Here is a 15,903-nt window from a genome sequence, read left to right on the forward strand (position 1 = left end):
CGGTTAAACATTGGAGTATAATTCATCTATACTTTAAAATAATAAGTTATTTTTTTACAATAAAAGGTATTTCATAGAAAACAAAGCATCACCATGTTAAAATAATATTGAAACTTGAAACAGTCTTGTACTTTTTTCCTATGCTCTATTCAACACGGTGCATTTTCTTATATTCTACTCAACGTACATTTTTCTTAATAAAAAGGGTTTTAATAATGGCTCTATACAAGAATCAACATTTCATTTCCCCTTCGAAAAATCAAAAGTCTAATTTATGAGTTTAAATTTTTTTTTAGCCCCTCATGCGGGCGCACACACACACATATCCATCTATATATATTGATGAATAGATGATGATTTTTTTTATTTAAAAAAAAACCAGAAACGTATACAATCAAGAATGGATCGACATAAGAGTTAGCAGGAGCAACGAAACTTGAAATATCGGCTATGCTTATAGAGTCATTATTGTATACATAGTTATACTATCATTTGCCACCATTAAATATACATATAATAAATTTTACCTCCACTGTATAAAAATTTTGGATTTATCATATAATCATACAGATGTGAAGTAAACTCAATAAACATCTATACTCTCACTTTTTAGGTGCCGATCCTCGTCCATTTAAAAAAAATAAAAAAAATACATATAACTATACGGTGTGAAATAAAATCAATAGACATTCAAACCCTCACTCTTTATTTTATATATATATATATATATAACAGTCTAGAAAAACAAGTCATGTGAGATCATAAGACTAACCCGGTCCATAGCCGGAGAAAATTCCAATTCACTCGAGCTGTCAGAACCGGAACCGGTCCAACCAGCTCCCCATAAAACCAGCATTTTTCCTTCCTTTCTCTCTTCCCCTTCTCAACTCACCCCCGGTACACTCACCGCCCTTTCCATCATCCCCTCCCTCAGAGATCTGTTCATCATCTCGGCGTTCTATAGTACTTTTTTCGCTTTCCCCCTCTAAAATTTGTCAAATTTTCACTTTCCTTTTTTCTTTTATTGTAATTTGATCTTCTTTCAGGGACGGATCTGTGATTTTGTTATATAAACTTTGGGAGGTTTTCCCGTCTCATTGATCGCTTCTTTCTTCTCTCATCGTCTCCAATGGCTGCTCCTCCGGCGAGGGCTCGGGCCGACTACGACTACCTCATCAAGCTCCTCCTCATCGGCGACAGTGGTAAGCCCTGCGATTTGATTCCTTGGATTTTTTTTTTTCTTTTTCTGTGAATTATTATTATGTTTCGTTGATTAATCTGAGATTGTTTGCGCGTTGGAATGCTTGTTTTGGTGTTGAAATTGATGATCGGTTGGGGATCTGAAGCAGCTTGTAGTTCTATATGATTTTGTCTGGTAATCATGGGAGGCTCCATGTTAGGCGATTGTTGGTGATTTTTGTATTGATTGCATAAAAATGTGATTTTTGTTTTGTGGCATTGGTGGGGCTTTTTTGTTAACTGTTTTGTGATATCATGCTCGTAAGAACACTATGGACTGCGTTTCTGTTTTTAGCTTTGGTTGGTATATGGGAGCATGATCTTGCGTCTGGTTTTTTACTGAAATTACTAATTTTGGTGTACTATAACCCATTTTTTATTCTGGAAATTTGTTCTGCAATAATTGCCTGTTTGCTGTGGTGGGTCTAGTTTCAGTGTTGCATTATTAGTGTTTTGTTTGGTTCTATTAATTAAATAAACTGGTTATTGTGATTTGGTTGTTATAATGTATCTCACAAAGTTGGTCTGGAGGGAAGCAAGTTATGATTTAGCCAATATTCAAATACTTTCTTTTTGAGCAGCAGGTAACACACCAGTGTAGGCCTATTATGATGGGAGAGGAAATGGAATTTTTTTAGCCCATGACACCAATCCCCTTGCCCTTGTCACATTAACATTTTGGATGTGATGCGTATCTTCACTTCGTAGGCAGACTAGTTTGTGGGTGCCTGCCTCTTTGAGTTTTAGAAGGTGCAATTGAGAGTGTGCTGAATATGGTTTTCTGATTGCTGAAGTGTGAATTTTGTGGTTGTAAATCTCACTTATTTTGCTTCTTTAGACTGATTTCACTAATTTAGAGGGCAGCAATTCATGCATTATTTCCCAACCAGGGAGGCTTAGAGTATTGAATCTCCTCATAAGGCTCAAATCTCTCTTTGCTTCCTCCTTGTCAGTGGTTGCAGTTAACATGTGTGTTTTTATTCTTGTCATATATCATTTCTATTCTCGATTCTATATGTTTCTGGCAAGATTATGTGCCTAGTTTTTGAAGATATTCTGTCAAGTAACTAATCAGAACTATATGAATAAACTATAAAGTTTGGCTGGTGGTTCCTTAGATTTCTAAGCCAGTTGGCTGCCATAATTTTTGTTCGATATTTATACAAGTGACAAACTTGCTGATCTGACATTAGTCATTTTTTCTGATTCCTGTTATTATTCTTACTGAGTAGAACAGGTTACGCAGTTTATGCGTTTAAATAACCATGACCAGCAATTCTGTATTTATTTTAAGTCTTGAAATTGCATGAAATTCGAATCTCCTTTTTATTCACTTGTGTTTCTGCATTTAGCAAGTGAGTTCCTGGTGATATTTGGACTAGAAATTTTGCCTACCAGCCTGTTGGGCACAGTGATATAACAAGATATCTTGTTTGGGACTATCTGAGAAAGATGTGCTAAGCTTAACTCTAGAGACCATCCATCCACTTTAGAGTTCTTTTAATATGCGCTAATTTATTGTTTCCTTAAATTTGTAACAGTCAATTGGTGGCTTTTTTAATTCTATTTCAAGCATGATTGAATTTCTGTACCAATTTTCTTCTCTTCATGAGGTCCTATGTAGTTGTGAGAGGTTATCTGTGCCATTTTTCTTTTCTTCATGGGGTCCTATGTAGTTGTTGGAGCTACCCTCTGAATTAAATTTAAATTTCCACAAGGACTAATGTTGAAAATCATTTGGTCCATATATTTTCACTTAACTTTGAGTCTCTCCAAATTTGTAGGTGATCTCAAAGTCCCCCTGAAAGCATTCCTTAGAAAGATAACGGCTAGTTAATGCTAGAGGAAATGACATTGTTGCTCTTTTTTAATAAGTTTGAATTTTAGAGAAGTACATTTAGGATAAATAAAGCTTCTTTTAACCTGTAAAGTATCTTTTCTCTGACTAGTTAGCCACATCTATATGTTTAGATTTCTTATGTACCCATATGTTTGGTGTGTGAGGGATTTGAACTATGGTTGGATGGTGATACCTAACATCTTAACCATCAAGCTATCCTGTTAATTATAATTAAAGTTAAATTTTTATATATTTGAACCTATTCTTTTCACCTATTTGTTTAGCAAAAAAATTGTAGTTATGGGGATTGAAACCATATTTGGATAGTGAAACCGAACAATTTAACCATCAAGCTATACCACTTACTATGACTCAAAGTTAAATTATAGATTTGAAATGTACTCTTTTTACCTTCTGAACAAGGTACTTATGATTCAAAATGGGCACACTTGCAATTTGAGTGGGTAGTGGATGTCTCTGAGTGGGCACACATGATATTTAAGCGGCTAGTGGACATCTCTGAGCAGGTAAACCTGATATCTAAGTAGGTAGTGGAGTCTCTGAGTTGGTATACATGATACCTGAGCGGTTAGTGGATGTTTCTGAGAGGATACACCTGAAATCTGAGTGATATTTGTGTTGGTAGTGGACATCTCTGGGTGGGTACACCTAAAATCTGAGTGGGTAGTGGATATCTATGAGTGGGCAGTTTAATAATTAGAGTGAACACGCTTGTAATATGAGCGGGCAGTGGACACCTCTGAGTGGAAAATAACTCATGTCTTCCCCAACAGCTTAACCATCATGCTATTTCTAGACTCACGCCCATTGCTCTTCCTCCTTATTTCTCCTTTACCTCTTAGCCATCAAGCTATTCTAGAATCACTCTTTATTTCTATTCCTTTTTTTCCCTCCCCACCATCTTAACTCATGCAAGAGAAATGGGTGTTGTTATTGGAGTTATATAACAAATATAAGAAGAAAAAAAAAAGAACAACAAGAAGAGGAATATGTACAAAAAGAAAAAATGATGAACATGAAGAAGAATGAGAAAGAAAAAAAAATGAAAGAGAAAGAAGAAATAGGGATAATTTTGGTATGAAAGGAATTAGTTAGATTGATTTGATGTCTGCTGGGGTTGCAGAGGAATAATGGTAAAAGCAATTATCTGCTGGGGCCTTGCAATTGTTAGAGGGGCTTGCAGGTCATACTGTAAATGTTGAATGACTTGCAGGTCCTTTTCCCTAAATTATATTGTCTTCTGTTTCTCTGCATATATATATATATATATATATTCAGTTAATATGCAGAATTTATCATATTACTTGATGAATGATCCGGTTAACCCATTGCTCAAGCAAATCCTCTGACATCAGTCTGCTTAAATTAATGGATAACAAACAAGTTAGATTGGACCACCTAAAAATCTCTAGTATGATAGCCCCATTAAACTAATGCAAGGATCAAAATATAGTGCTAACTTTATCTGAAGATGACCATAGGCTTATGCTGAGAGCTGTCTTACTGGGAGAAACTTCAGTCATTGGAGAAACCTACCCATTAGTTACTTACACATATACACACATATATTCGCCATTTGTAGCCGCATTAAGACACAATTCATCACAAGATCCATATGACAAGAACTTACTGTTGGAGCTGATCCCTTGACATGCAATCTATTGTTTGTAGGTGTTGGAAAAAGTTGTCTTCTCTTGCGTTTTTCAGATGGGTCTTTCACCACCAGTTTCATTACAACTATTGGGTAAGTTCCCTATTCGCATTTGCTTTTAGTTTCTATTGTTACTTTGTGTGTGTATGTTGCTACTGTTGCTTTTATGTCCCTGCTTTTATTATAATTTCTATCTTTAGTTTCTAATTGCACAAGCATGCTCTATATAGCATTGACTTTAAAATAAGAACTATTGAGCTGGATGGCAAACGAATCAAACTACAAATTTGGGATACAGCTGGTCAGGAACGGTTTCGAACTATTACAACTGGTAACTTTGTACTTATTTACTCAATTTTCTTATCAGCTTTCAAACTGGGATTTGGGACATGTGGAACAGCAGAAATTTTTTACTGTACTGGAATTTTGACTCTTTCCTTTATATTGTATGCAGCTTACTACAGAGGCGCCATGGGTATTTTGCTTGTTTATGATGTTACTGATGAGTCATCATTTAACAGTAATCATTTGTTTCACATTTACTTAAACCTGATTTTCTCAAGTACTCCTCTGTTGGTTTCTCATTGTCCTGAGTGCTTTGTGTAGATATAAGGAATTGGATTAGGAACATTGAACAGCATGCTTCTGATAATGTAAACAAGATTTTGGTTGGCAACAAGGCTGACATGGATGAAAGCAAAAGGGTATGTTCAACCTGTCCTAGGACAGGCCTGTGCTTTTTTTGTTTCTTTCTCATTTCTATTATTCTTGTGTTTCTTTGATGGTTTATAAACAGCTGCTACATTTGGTGTTTACTTGTTCTATCTTTTCTATTCTTCCAAATGTAATTCACTTAAACCAATTTCATTACCCCAGGCTGTATCCACCGCTAAGGGACAAGCACTTGCAGATGAATATGGGATCAAATTTTTTGAGACTGTAAGTAATTCTTTTCGAGATTTACTTGGTTTGTACAGTGACAATGCCGAACCGAAATATGTGGAGATCATTGAAATTAAATATCATGTTTTTCAGAGTGCAAAAACCGACCTTAATGTGGAGCAGGTTTTCTTTTCAATAGCTCGAGATATCAAACAAAGACTTGCAGAAACAGATTCTAAAGCTGAGGTACAAATATTTTCACTGTAAAAACCTTTTTACTCTCGACCCGCTTACTTTTCCGCTTTTATTTGACATTGCATTTCAATTATATGATTCCAGGATCGAACAATCAAGATCAACAGGCCTGAGGTGGCTGGTGATGCCAAAGCTCCTGAGCGATCAGCTTGCTGCGGTGCTACATGAAGTCGTAAATCATAGTATAGTTATTTGTCTTGAACTCTATTCGAAGCCAATTGGCTCATATAGCTTATGATGTATTGGAGATGATGATAATAATACAGTGTGCTACTGCTTGTATTTCTAATCCTATCATTCTTTTCGAGTATTTAGCTCATAATGTAGGATTTAAATCAACTTCCTTTTTCATGTTTTATGTTGCTTGTATTTTTGTATGGAACTTGCTTGGAGTTACAAAACTGCTTTGCATTCCACACCAAAGATGTCTTTAAAGTTGACCTTTCATAACCAACGACCAAGTGGTCTATTGGTAGTCGGGTCTTTAATAGAACTTTTTCACATGAGCGAGAGCATATTTCTGGAAGTGTGAGTAGTGGTTGTGTGCGGGTGGTTCCAGCACTCATGTATGCGCAGGCCCCACTCCCATTTGTTCCGTCAAGGCTTGTGCATGCCCCTGTCTTTCTTAGTGGTTAGGCCACTCATTTTGGTAATAAAAAAAGCTGGTCTTCCACATTGGGAAGGTTGTATGTTTGAAACCTATTTTACTAACACAGGGTTGACAATTGATATCCTGGTTCTTGTTAGAATTTTTCACAAGCGGTGAGAGTTTGAATCACTAGATATGGATATATTTTTTAGGAGTGTGAGCGGTAATTGTATATGAGTGATCCTAGCACTCACGTACGTATGTACGGATTTCTGTCTTTCTTAGCAGTTTAGTTGCTATTCTTTAAAAAAAAAGTTAATTTGTTTAGTGTGACATATGAAGTTAATTTAATCATGATTAAATTCAATGTTCCAATTTTAAACTGAAAATAACACCTTAAAACGTTATTGTATTTCCTATTGAACTTTTACACAAGAAATATGACCCATTCAACGAATGTTCTGTTTTACTTTATAGTTTATTAGAGGTTGAATTACTCAGTTTGATTAACAATAAATTAATCTCTCAATTAATTGACTAAAAATATGCGGTTAATTGAAACTGACATAAGGACAGTGCATGCAGGTGCCAAACTTTGGATTTTTTTCCCCTTTTTTACATAGTTTTTTAACGGAATTAAAATTAGAAAGGTTCTAGAAGAATAATTTATATTAAATAAATAAATAAATAACATTATCCGTTCAAATTCAACATTAAAATTAGTGATTGCTTTCCCAATTAATGGGGCATGTACTTACAACCATCTCACCGTTCATCTCCATCCGATTAAATCTCAGCCGTCCACCGACCTCCGTCTCCGAAAGCGCGAGAAGAATCTAAGAAAGAGCTCTTCCTCTCTCTCGCGCGCGCGTGCATTGATTTCCAGTTTTCATTCTCATTCTCTTCACGATCTGGTTCGATTTCATCCATTCTTTTTCGCGATGTTGTTCTTGCAATTGAATTCATAAATTCCAATTTTTTCCCAATTTTTGCAGGAATTTCAATCCAGCTACGAATGAGCAGTGGATTCTCAGTCTCTGAGATATTTTAATCCGAGAATTTTGGTGTTTTTTTGGTGGAAAATTCGATCAGGATGGTGTGGTTCAGAGCGATGGCCGCATCGGCGGTTGCTCGATCGGCGTTGAGGAGAACCCTAGCTCAACGGCCTCATCGGAGCACCGCCGTCCGGCCATTCCACTCGACGGTGCTTCGCCGGAATGCTGCTCCAGTTCCCCGCCCGGTCCCGCTCTCACGGCTCACCGACAGCTTCCTTGATGGCACGAGCAGCGTGTACCTCGAGGAACTCCAGCGAGCATGGGAGGCTGATCCTAATAGCGTCGATGAGTCCTGGGACAACTTCTTCCGCAACTTTGTCGGCCAGGCGGCCACCTCCCCCGGCATCTCCGGTCAGACCATTCAGGAAAGCATGCGTCTTCTTCTTCTCGTCCGTGCTTACCAGGTGAATGGCCATATGAAAGCTAAGCTAGATCCGTTAGGGTTAGAGCAGCGTGAGATCCCTGATGATCTTGATCTTGCCTCTTATGGCTTCACTGAGGCTGATCTCGATCGAGAGTTCTTTCTCGGAGTGTGGAGGATGTCTGGGTTCTTGTCGGAGAACCGTCCTGTTCAAACCCTAAGGGAGATTCTCACCAGGCTCGAGCAGGCCTATTGTGGGAGCATTGGATATGAGTATATGCACATCCCTGATCGGGACAAGTGCAATTGGTTGAGAGACAAGATTGAGACAGTGAAGCCAAGGTCATATAGTTTGGATCGCCGTGAAGTTATCCTTGATAGGCTTATTTGGAGCACCCAGTTTGAGAATTTCCTTGCCACCAAGTGGACTGCAGCAAAAAGATTCGGTCTTGAAGGTGCTGAGACATTGATCCCTGGGAATGAAGGAGATGTTTGATCGAGCAGCTGATCTTGGTGTGGAGACCATTGTCATTGGAATGTCTCATCGAGGGAGGTTGAATGTTTTGGGCAATGTTGTTAGGAAGCCATTGAGGCAGATTTTCAGTGAGTTTAGTGGTGGTACCAAGCCTGTGGATGAGGTTGGATTGTATACTGGAACAGGGGATGTGAAGTACCATTTGGGCACTTCTTATGATAGACCCACTAGAGGTGGGAATAGAATTCATTTGTCTCTTGTTGCAAATCCGAGCCATTTGGAAGCTGTTGATCCTGTTGTGGTTGGAAAGACCCGTGCGAAACAGTTTCTATTCTAATGACACTGAGAGGACAAGAAACGTTGGAGTGTTGATTCATGGAGATGGGAGCTTTGCAGGGCAGGGAGTTGTTTATGAGACACTGCATCTTAGTGCCCTTCCCAATTATACTACTGGTGGAACGATTCATATGGTGGTCAACAATCAGGTTGCATTCTACAACTGATCCAAGGGCTGGGAGGTCTTCACAGTATTGTACTGATGTTGCCAAAGCCCTAAATGCTCCAATTTTCCATGTGAATGGTGATGATGTGGAGGCGGTGGTTCATGTCTGTGAGCTTGCTGCTGAGTGGCGCCAAACTTTCCATTCTGATGTCGTTGTTGACATTGTCTGTTATCGTCGATTTGGTCACAATGAGATTGATGAGCCCTCTTTCACTCAGCCTAAAATGTACCAGGTGAGTTCTCACTTCTCATGTTTATTCTAGCACTCCAATGAACAATTTTTTTTTTCTGTATGAATGTGGAGCATATGCATACTTGTTTGCATAGTTAGATTCTACACTTCACATGTATATGTTGATATTTGGCATTCTATGCTGCACAAAAGCATAAGATTGGCCCGTTTTTATTCAGTCTTTTGTAATCCATCTCAATTTCAAAGCATTACAGACCCTTTGCTCAATAGAGAAGGGGCATGAACTATACACAGTGACGAAGCTTCCCTTCGTCTGGGATAAATTCAGTACTGGGAAAGTATATATATATATATATATATATTAGAAATTATTGTTCTAGTTCCATAGTGGTTTTGAGTTTTATCTTAGTTATCATGGGATTGTTATCAGCATGATTATCCACCAGTCTGACTCCTCCTGTTTTGAATAGATAATTAGAAACCACCCAAAGAGCACTTGATATTTACCAAGAAAAACTCCTAGAGTCAGGACAGATTTCTAAAGAAGACATTGAGCGGATTAACAAAAAGGTTGATACTATCCTGAATGAAGAGTTCATTAACAGCAAAGATTATGTGCCCAGAAGAAGAGACTGGCTTTCAGCATATTGGGCTGGTTTCAAATCACCTGAACAGATATCTCGTATTAGAAATACTGGGTATACTGACTGACTTCTTTCTCCCATCTGAATTTTCTATTCTACTATTTCACTTTTATCCAGATGGCATTTTGATTAAACATTTGCCATATTTTCAGTGTCAAGCCAGAGATACTGAAGCGTGTTGGCCAAGCAATCACAACTATCCCTGAGAATTTCAAGCCTCACAGAGCGGTGAAGAAGATTTTTGAGCAGCGTGCTCAGATGATTGAGACTGGCGAAGGCATTGATTGGGCTGTTGGAGAAGCGCTTGCTTTTGCTACCCTTATAGTGGAAGGTAACCATGTAAGGTTGAGTGGCCAGGATGTTGAAAGGGGTACATTCAGTCATAGGCATGCTGTCATTCATGATCAGGAGACTGGACAACAGTACTGTCCTTTGGACCATCTCATCATGAATCAAGATGAAGAATTGTTTACTGTAAGCAACAGGTATGTGCATTTTAATTTTAATATTCCCATCTGCGTTGAGGTTGAATGATTTTTTCTAAATATTTTGCATATTTTTTCTTTCACAAAATATCTTCTGATCAAAATGTTTTAGGGTGGGGTTTTTGCCATTGTGTATATCCTGGTCTGTGTTTTTCTAAATGATAAAGGTTCTTATGAAGAGATAATCCTTGTGTAATGATTTTGTAAGTTTGTATAATAAGTAGAGGGAATGATTTTGCAAGTTTCTATAGTAATCAGTCTTGAAATTGTAGGCTAGCTATTTATTATATATATATATATATATATATATATTTATTTTATTTTCTCATTGATAGATTTATTTTTTTGTGTTTTATTCTTTCTTTTTTTATTTCATTGTTTTTGCTTTCAATATATATGTTATATGTGTGTGTGTGTAATTGTTTGTCTTTGAGTTTTGTGATTTTATGTCTTGCTTCTATTATTTTTCACTTTTCTGATAAACACAACTCTGTTATGTTTATCATAGTCTGTATACATTGAGAAACATTGATTAGTTTACTATACCTTCATGTGTCACCCTGACTCCTGCTCTGCTCATTGTCCCTTCTTTTCTTGGCACAACCTCATATGCCTTCATTGGTGCAATCCTCTTTAATCCTCTGGCTGGATTTTCCTATATTTTCAATTGTTGTTTTTCCACAATTTAAACTATAGTCATATATAAAGACAACTAAAGTGGTGGTTTTGTTTTTCTTCTCTTTTTCTTCTTGCAGCTCTCTTTCAGAGTTTGGTGTACTTGGATTTGAATTGGGTTACTCTATGGAGAATCCTAATTCATTGGTACTTTGGGAAGCTCAGTTTGGTGATTTTGCTAATGGTGCTCAAGTCATATTTGATCAATTCGTGAGTAGTGGAGAGTCAAAGTGGCTTCGCCAAACAGGGCTTGTTGTTTTACTTCCTCATGGCTATGATGGTCAAGGTCCGGAACATTCAAGTGCACGATTAGAGCGTTTCCTTCAGGTAACTTATGTCAACTGCTCGCCCTTTTGTTTCAACCACCTGCAGTATTGTCTGTTATACATTTTTCTAATCCAATTGTCAATGTTTGCTTTTTTAACTACTTTTGCTTTTCCGGATCCAAAGAAGCCAATCCAAATGTTTAAAAAAAAAACACTCAGCTAACTCCAATAGTGCTTCTGTGCCGAAAAAAGCTTATCCAAATGAGACCTCAGTCTTGCATATTTATTGTGATATATAGCTGACTCTAATCATTCTTGTCAATTTGCCTTTTTTTTTTATGTTACTCTTGCAGATGAGTGATGATAACCCTTTTGTCATCCCTGAGATGGATCCAACTTTGCGGAAGCAGATCCAAGAATGCAATTGGCAAGTAGTCAATGTCACGACTCCAGCAAATTACTTCCATGTCCTGCGGCGTCAGGTTAGTCGACATTGTGTGCATATTGGCTCCCAGTACTTCTGTGATTCTTGGATTTTGCTCAAATATGGTTTTCTATCCAGATACACAGGGAATTCCGGAAGCCTCTAATTGTTATGGCTCCCAAGAATCTGCTGCGGCACAAGGACTGCAAATCAAATCTTTCCGAATTTGATGATGTTGTAGGCCACCTAGGATTTGATAAGCAAGGAACACGTTTCAAACGCCTAATTAAAGATCAGAATGACCACAAAGATCTCGAGGAGGGTATTAATCGTCTGATTTTGTGTTCCGGGAAGGTAAGCATTTTCTCTGTGTTCATATTCTCTCATTGGTTCAGTTTGATGGAAATAATAGTTCTTCCATCAGAATCCCTGTGGAAAATCTGTAACTGACTTCTGCCTTACAGGTTTATTATGAACTTGATGAAGCAAGGAAGAAAACCGAGCGCAAGGATGTTGCAATATGTAGAGTTGAACAACTTTGCCCATTCCCCTACGACCTTATCCAGCGAGAGTTGAAGCGATATCCAAGTACGAAAAATTAGGCCTACAACTTGTTTTAATTTCAATTAGCTGCACACACACACACACACACACACACACGTCTGCTGGTAGATTGGAATGCCCTGATGTAGGAATCTCTTGAGTGCCTTCTACACTAATAAACACACACATACACAAGTCTGCTGGTAGATTAGAGTACCCTGATGTAGGATTCTCTTGAGTGCCTTCTTCACTAATGATTTTGGAAATTATTGCTTGAAACTATCTATTACACCCTTTATCATGCTAATTCAGGAAGAAACTGCAAATTATAGATCAAATTATTTAGATTTTTGAGATATTTATAGCTAATGCAAGCCTTGGTGACCATTCTCCTTGGCCGATGAAATTTCATCTAACTTGAGTGTCATTTATTCCCATACTTCAGATTCCGAGATTGTTTGGTGCCAGGAAGAGCCTATGAACATGGGCGGATACACTTATATAAGCCCCCGTCTATGCACAGCAATGAAGGCCCTTGGCAGAGGAACAATGGACGACATCAAATACGTTGGTCGGCCACCGTCAGCTGCCACCGCCACCGGTTTCTATTCTGTTCATGTTCAGGAGCAGACCGAGCTTGTCCAAAAGGCATTGCAACGAGAACCGATCCAGTTCTAATTCGACACTTGATTGTATGTATGTATGCATCATTGCTTTATAAATAAGTTTAGGACAAGAACATATATTGCCACCTTCTTCATTCTCATGCATGGTTGAGGTAGTTCAACCCTTAGAAATGTTATTTCCAAAATTTTAAGTGTGTTGTTACCACTTATGATGCAGCAGCAAATAATACCTGTGCATGCATGCGATGTGAACTTGTTTGATTTTTTTTTTTTCTTTGTTTGAGACAATATTTTTGTAACTATATGATGCAATTCAGTTCAACGAGGGTGGCATGCAACTTGGTTCATTCGGTAGAAGATAATTATATATATATATATTGCAAAATATCATCTATAGACGAAATATATGGATATTCAATTATCAGCCGTTGGATTCGATATTGATGAACGGTAGAGTTGTATATCAAACTGCTTGAAACAATAATTATTGTATTTATTACTGTATTTAATTTCTGTTTATTAATATTAGTTGTTGGATCGAGATCTAATGACTGATAATAGACGTTTATAAATGAATGGCTATATATATATAAAGTGTTTAATTTGGGAGGATTAGAAATAGAATCTCAACTTTTTTATAATTAAAATAAAAACATAGATATTTATATATGAGTGTGGCAATTGTGTTTTGATGTATGTTCTTAATTTTTTTATATATGAGATGTTTATCGTTTATTTATAAAATAAAATAAAATAAAAATATTCTCTCTTATCGTTTATTTATAAAATAAAATAAAATAAAAATATTCTCTTGTGAATGTAATGTGCATAAATATAACTATCGGCTTAGAATTTTTTTTTTTCATATTTATAGATTAGACCTAAAGCTGCCATCTGAACTTATAAATAAAATTTGTGCATGTATCTCATGTTGTTATTTTATCTTCTGAAAGTTGTCAATATATATATACTCCTTCCGTTCTTTTTTAGTTGTCACATTTTAGAGTTCTTCCATGTTCATGTTTACTTGTCACATTAGAAATTTTGTGCAGTATTAAATAATTTTTTAAAATTTATCTTTTAATTTAATGTACTTGTATAATTTTCAATATATCAAAATCAACTAAGTATTAAATTATATTCTCCATTAGTTGGATTTTAAATAGGGATGATTTTGAAATGTAATAGATTTTTTTTATAAAATATAGGTAATCAATTAATTTTAACAACTTTTTTTTAATCGGTGTGAATTAGTTAAATGTGATAACTAAAAAGGAAACGGATGGAGTATATATTTGTTTCACGATCACTGAGTATGAAGCCAATGTTTATTGTGAGGGTTTTATGGAATGGGAACAAAATACTATTCATAGGTTGCTATTGATGAATATATATTAACATTAACAGATAACAATATATGTGGCGTATTATTACAACATAATAATTTATAACAGGTTAACATATTAATTATGTGGTGTAAAAAGATGTCAAAATATTGGACGAGCACAAAATCAAAAAATTAATATTCATACTTTTTTTTATTTTTTTTTTTTTTCTTCATATCATATTTAGGCTTTTTGAATGACAAGTATCATAAAGAAGAACTATCACACAGAGGCTGTTATTAACAATTTTTACTTTTATACTATTAATGTATGTTAATATATAAAAAATTAATAGTATGTATTATACTATATTATATATTAAAAAAAAAAAAATCTATTTATTGATTATTGTTCAAAATAATATTAAAAAATAATATAAATATCGTTTTTTACTAAAGCAACAAGCGATACATACACCAGAAACGTGTGTATGAACCAAGAATTGACCATCCATCGTGTGCATCCTTAATCAGGGACTAGAAGTTTGGGTTACTTGCTCATACTCACAATCGTCAATAGATGACAACTAATGATTCCAATAAATTTTAAATTTGAGATCTTTGAACCACTCACCCTTGTTTTTCACATAAACCAAGTACCGCTACGTTATAAGCCCCTTGTTATAAAAATATTTTTATTAATAAGTATATTATATATATATATATATCATATTATATTATATATTAAAATAAAAAAACAACAAATCTATTACTCCCTCCGTTCTTTTTTATCTGTTATAAATATCTGAATCTCACATATCAATAAATTTAGTTATTTCACAAATTTTTATAAAAAGTTTGTTCTCTTTTCAAAATTACTCATAATTTATACCTTCACATTCCTCTCTCATATTTAATTTCAAAAAAAAAATTGAATAAAGTGTTTAGGATAATTTTAGAAAAAAAATAATAAATGCTTTTGGATATTAGAAAATAACAAATAAAAAAAATATGAGTTTAAGACAGATAAAAAGTAACGGAGGAGTATTAATTTTATTGGTAAAAGTTAATAAAAACAAAATTATAATATAATATATATTATACCATATATTCGTATGTATTGAGAGGGAAAGTGGTATGGACCACACTGAATGCGCAAAAAAAACAAACAAACAAACAAAGCCAATAAAACCACTCAAAATGAGTTCAGGGAGAGCTTTCAAGGAATAAACTTTATACTATAGTATGTATATATGTATGTATATATTATATTTGATTGAGTAGAATATTTAGCTTGTGAAACAGCTTTTTAATCCCAAAACCCATCAGATAAATATTAATATGTTGCTGTTGTCGGAGCACATGCAATAATAGACTTATTAATGGAGTATAGAAGATTTATTCCACTTTCCCCATTAGGACCCAACTCACCCATAATATCATATAATATATATATACACACACACCACACATGTATAATAATAATAATAATAATAATAATAATAATAATAATAATAATAATAATAACAATCAAAGTCAGCATAACCTAGCTTGAGTATCCCCTCCTTCAAGAAACCAAGAAGCAAGAAACAAGACCAACTACTCACTCCTTTCTGCCATTCAAACACAAACCATCTCCCACTAATAACAAGTCAAAAAACATCCCATCTTATATTTCCATCAAAAACCTCATCCCTTTACAAAACCAAAAACAAAATAACAAATAACATCTACATATATATATATATATATATTATCCCTCACAATCTTCACAACTATATATATATATATATATATATATATATATATATCATAACAATAAAATACATATATTAAAAAAAAAAAATGAATGA

At 35.3% G+C, this 15,903-nt stretch overlaps 2 protein-coding genes across 2 annotated transcripts; both read left to right on the forward strand.

Moving 5' to 3' along the window:
- The first annotated feature begins 845 nt into the window (after positions 1–845).
- LOC120269369 (ras-related protein RABE1c-like) lies at positions 846–6,202 on the forward strand. Its single transcript, XM_039276710.1, has 9 exons — positions 846–963; positions 1,047–1,202; positions 4,772–4,844; positions 4,982–5,082; positions 5,206–5,271; positions 5,358–5,455; positions 5,628–5,690; positions 5,787–5,879; positions 5,973–6,202. The coding sequence occupies exons 2-9, from the start codon at positions 1,130–1,132 to the stop codon at positions 6,054–6,056; spliced, it is 651 nt and encodes a 216-aa protein (XP_039132644.1). The 5' UTR covers positions 846–963; positions 1,047–1,129; the 3' UTR covers positions 6,057–6,202.
- A 1,025-nt stretch (positions 6,203–7,227) lies between these two features.
- On the forward strand, positions 7,228–13,073 carry LOC120268823 (2-oxoglutarate dehydrogenase, mitochondrial-like). The gene is given in 13 exon segments (XM_039276085.1): positions 7,228–7,391; positions 7,473–8,368; positions 8,370–8,693; positions 8,695–8,862; positions 8,864–9,103; positions 9,534–9,554; positions 9,556–9,761; positions 9,860–10,192; positions 10,948–11,194; positions 11,487–11,615; positions 11,696–11,911; positions 12,022–12,145; positions 12,546–13,073. Coding segments are annotated over 12 exon segments (3,039 nt in total). The 5' UTR covers positions 7,228–7,391; positions 7,473–7,570; the 3' UTR covers positions 12,779–13,073.
- Positions 13,074–15,903: the final 2,830 nt, after the last annotated feature.

Source organism: Dioscorea cayenensis, chromosome 9 (genome assembly GCF_009730915.1).
Source record: "Dioscorea cayenensis subsp. rotundata cultivar TDr96_F1 chromosome 9, TDr96_F1_v2_PseudoChromosome.rev07_lg8_w22 25.fasta, whole genome shotgun sequence".
Taxonomy (NCBI): domain Eukaryota; kingdom Viridiplantae; phylum Streptophyta; class Magnoliopsida; order Dioscoreales; family Dioscoreaceae; genus Dioscorea; species Dioscorea cayenensis.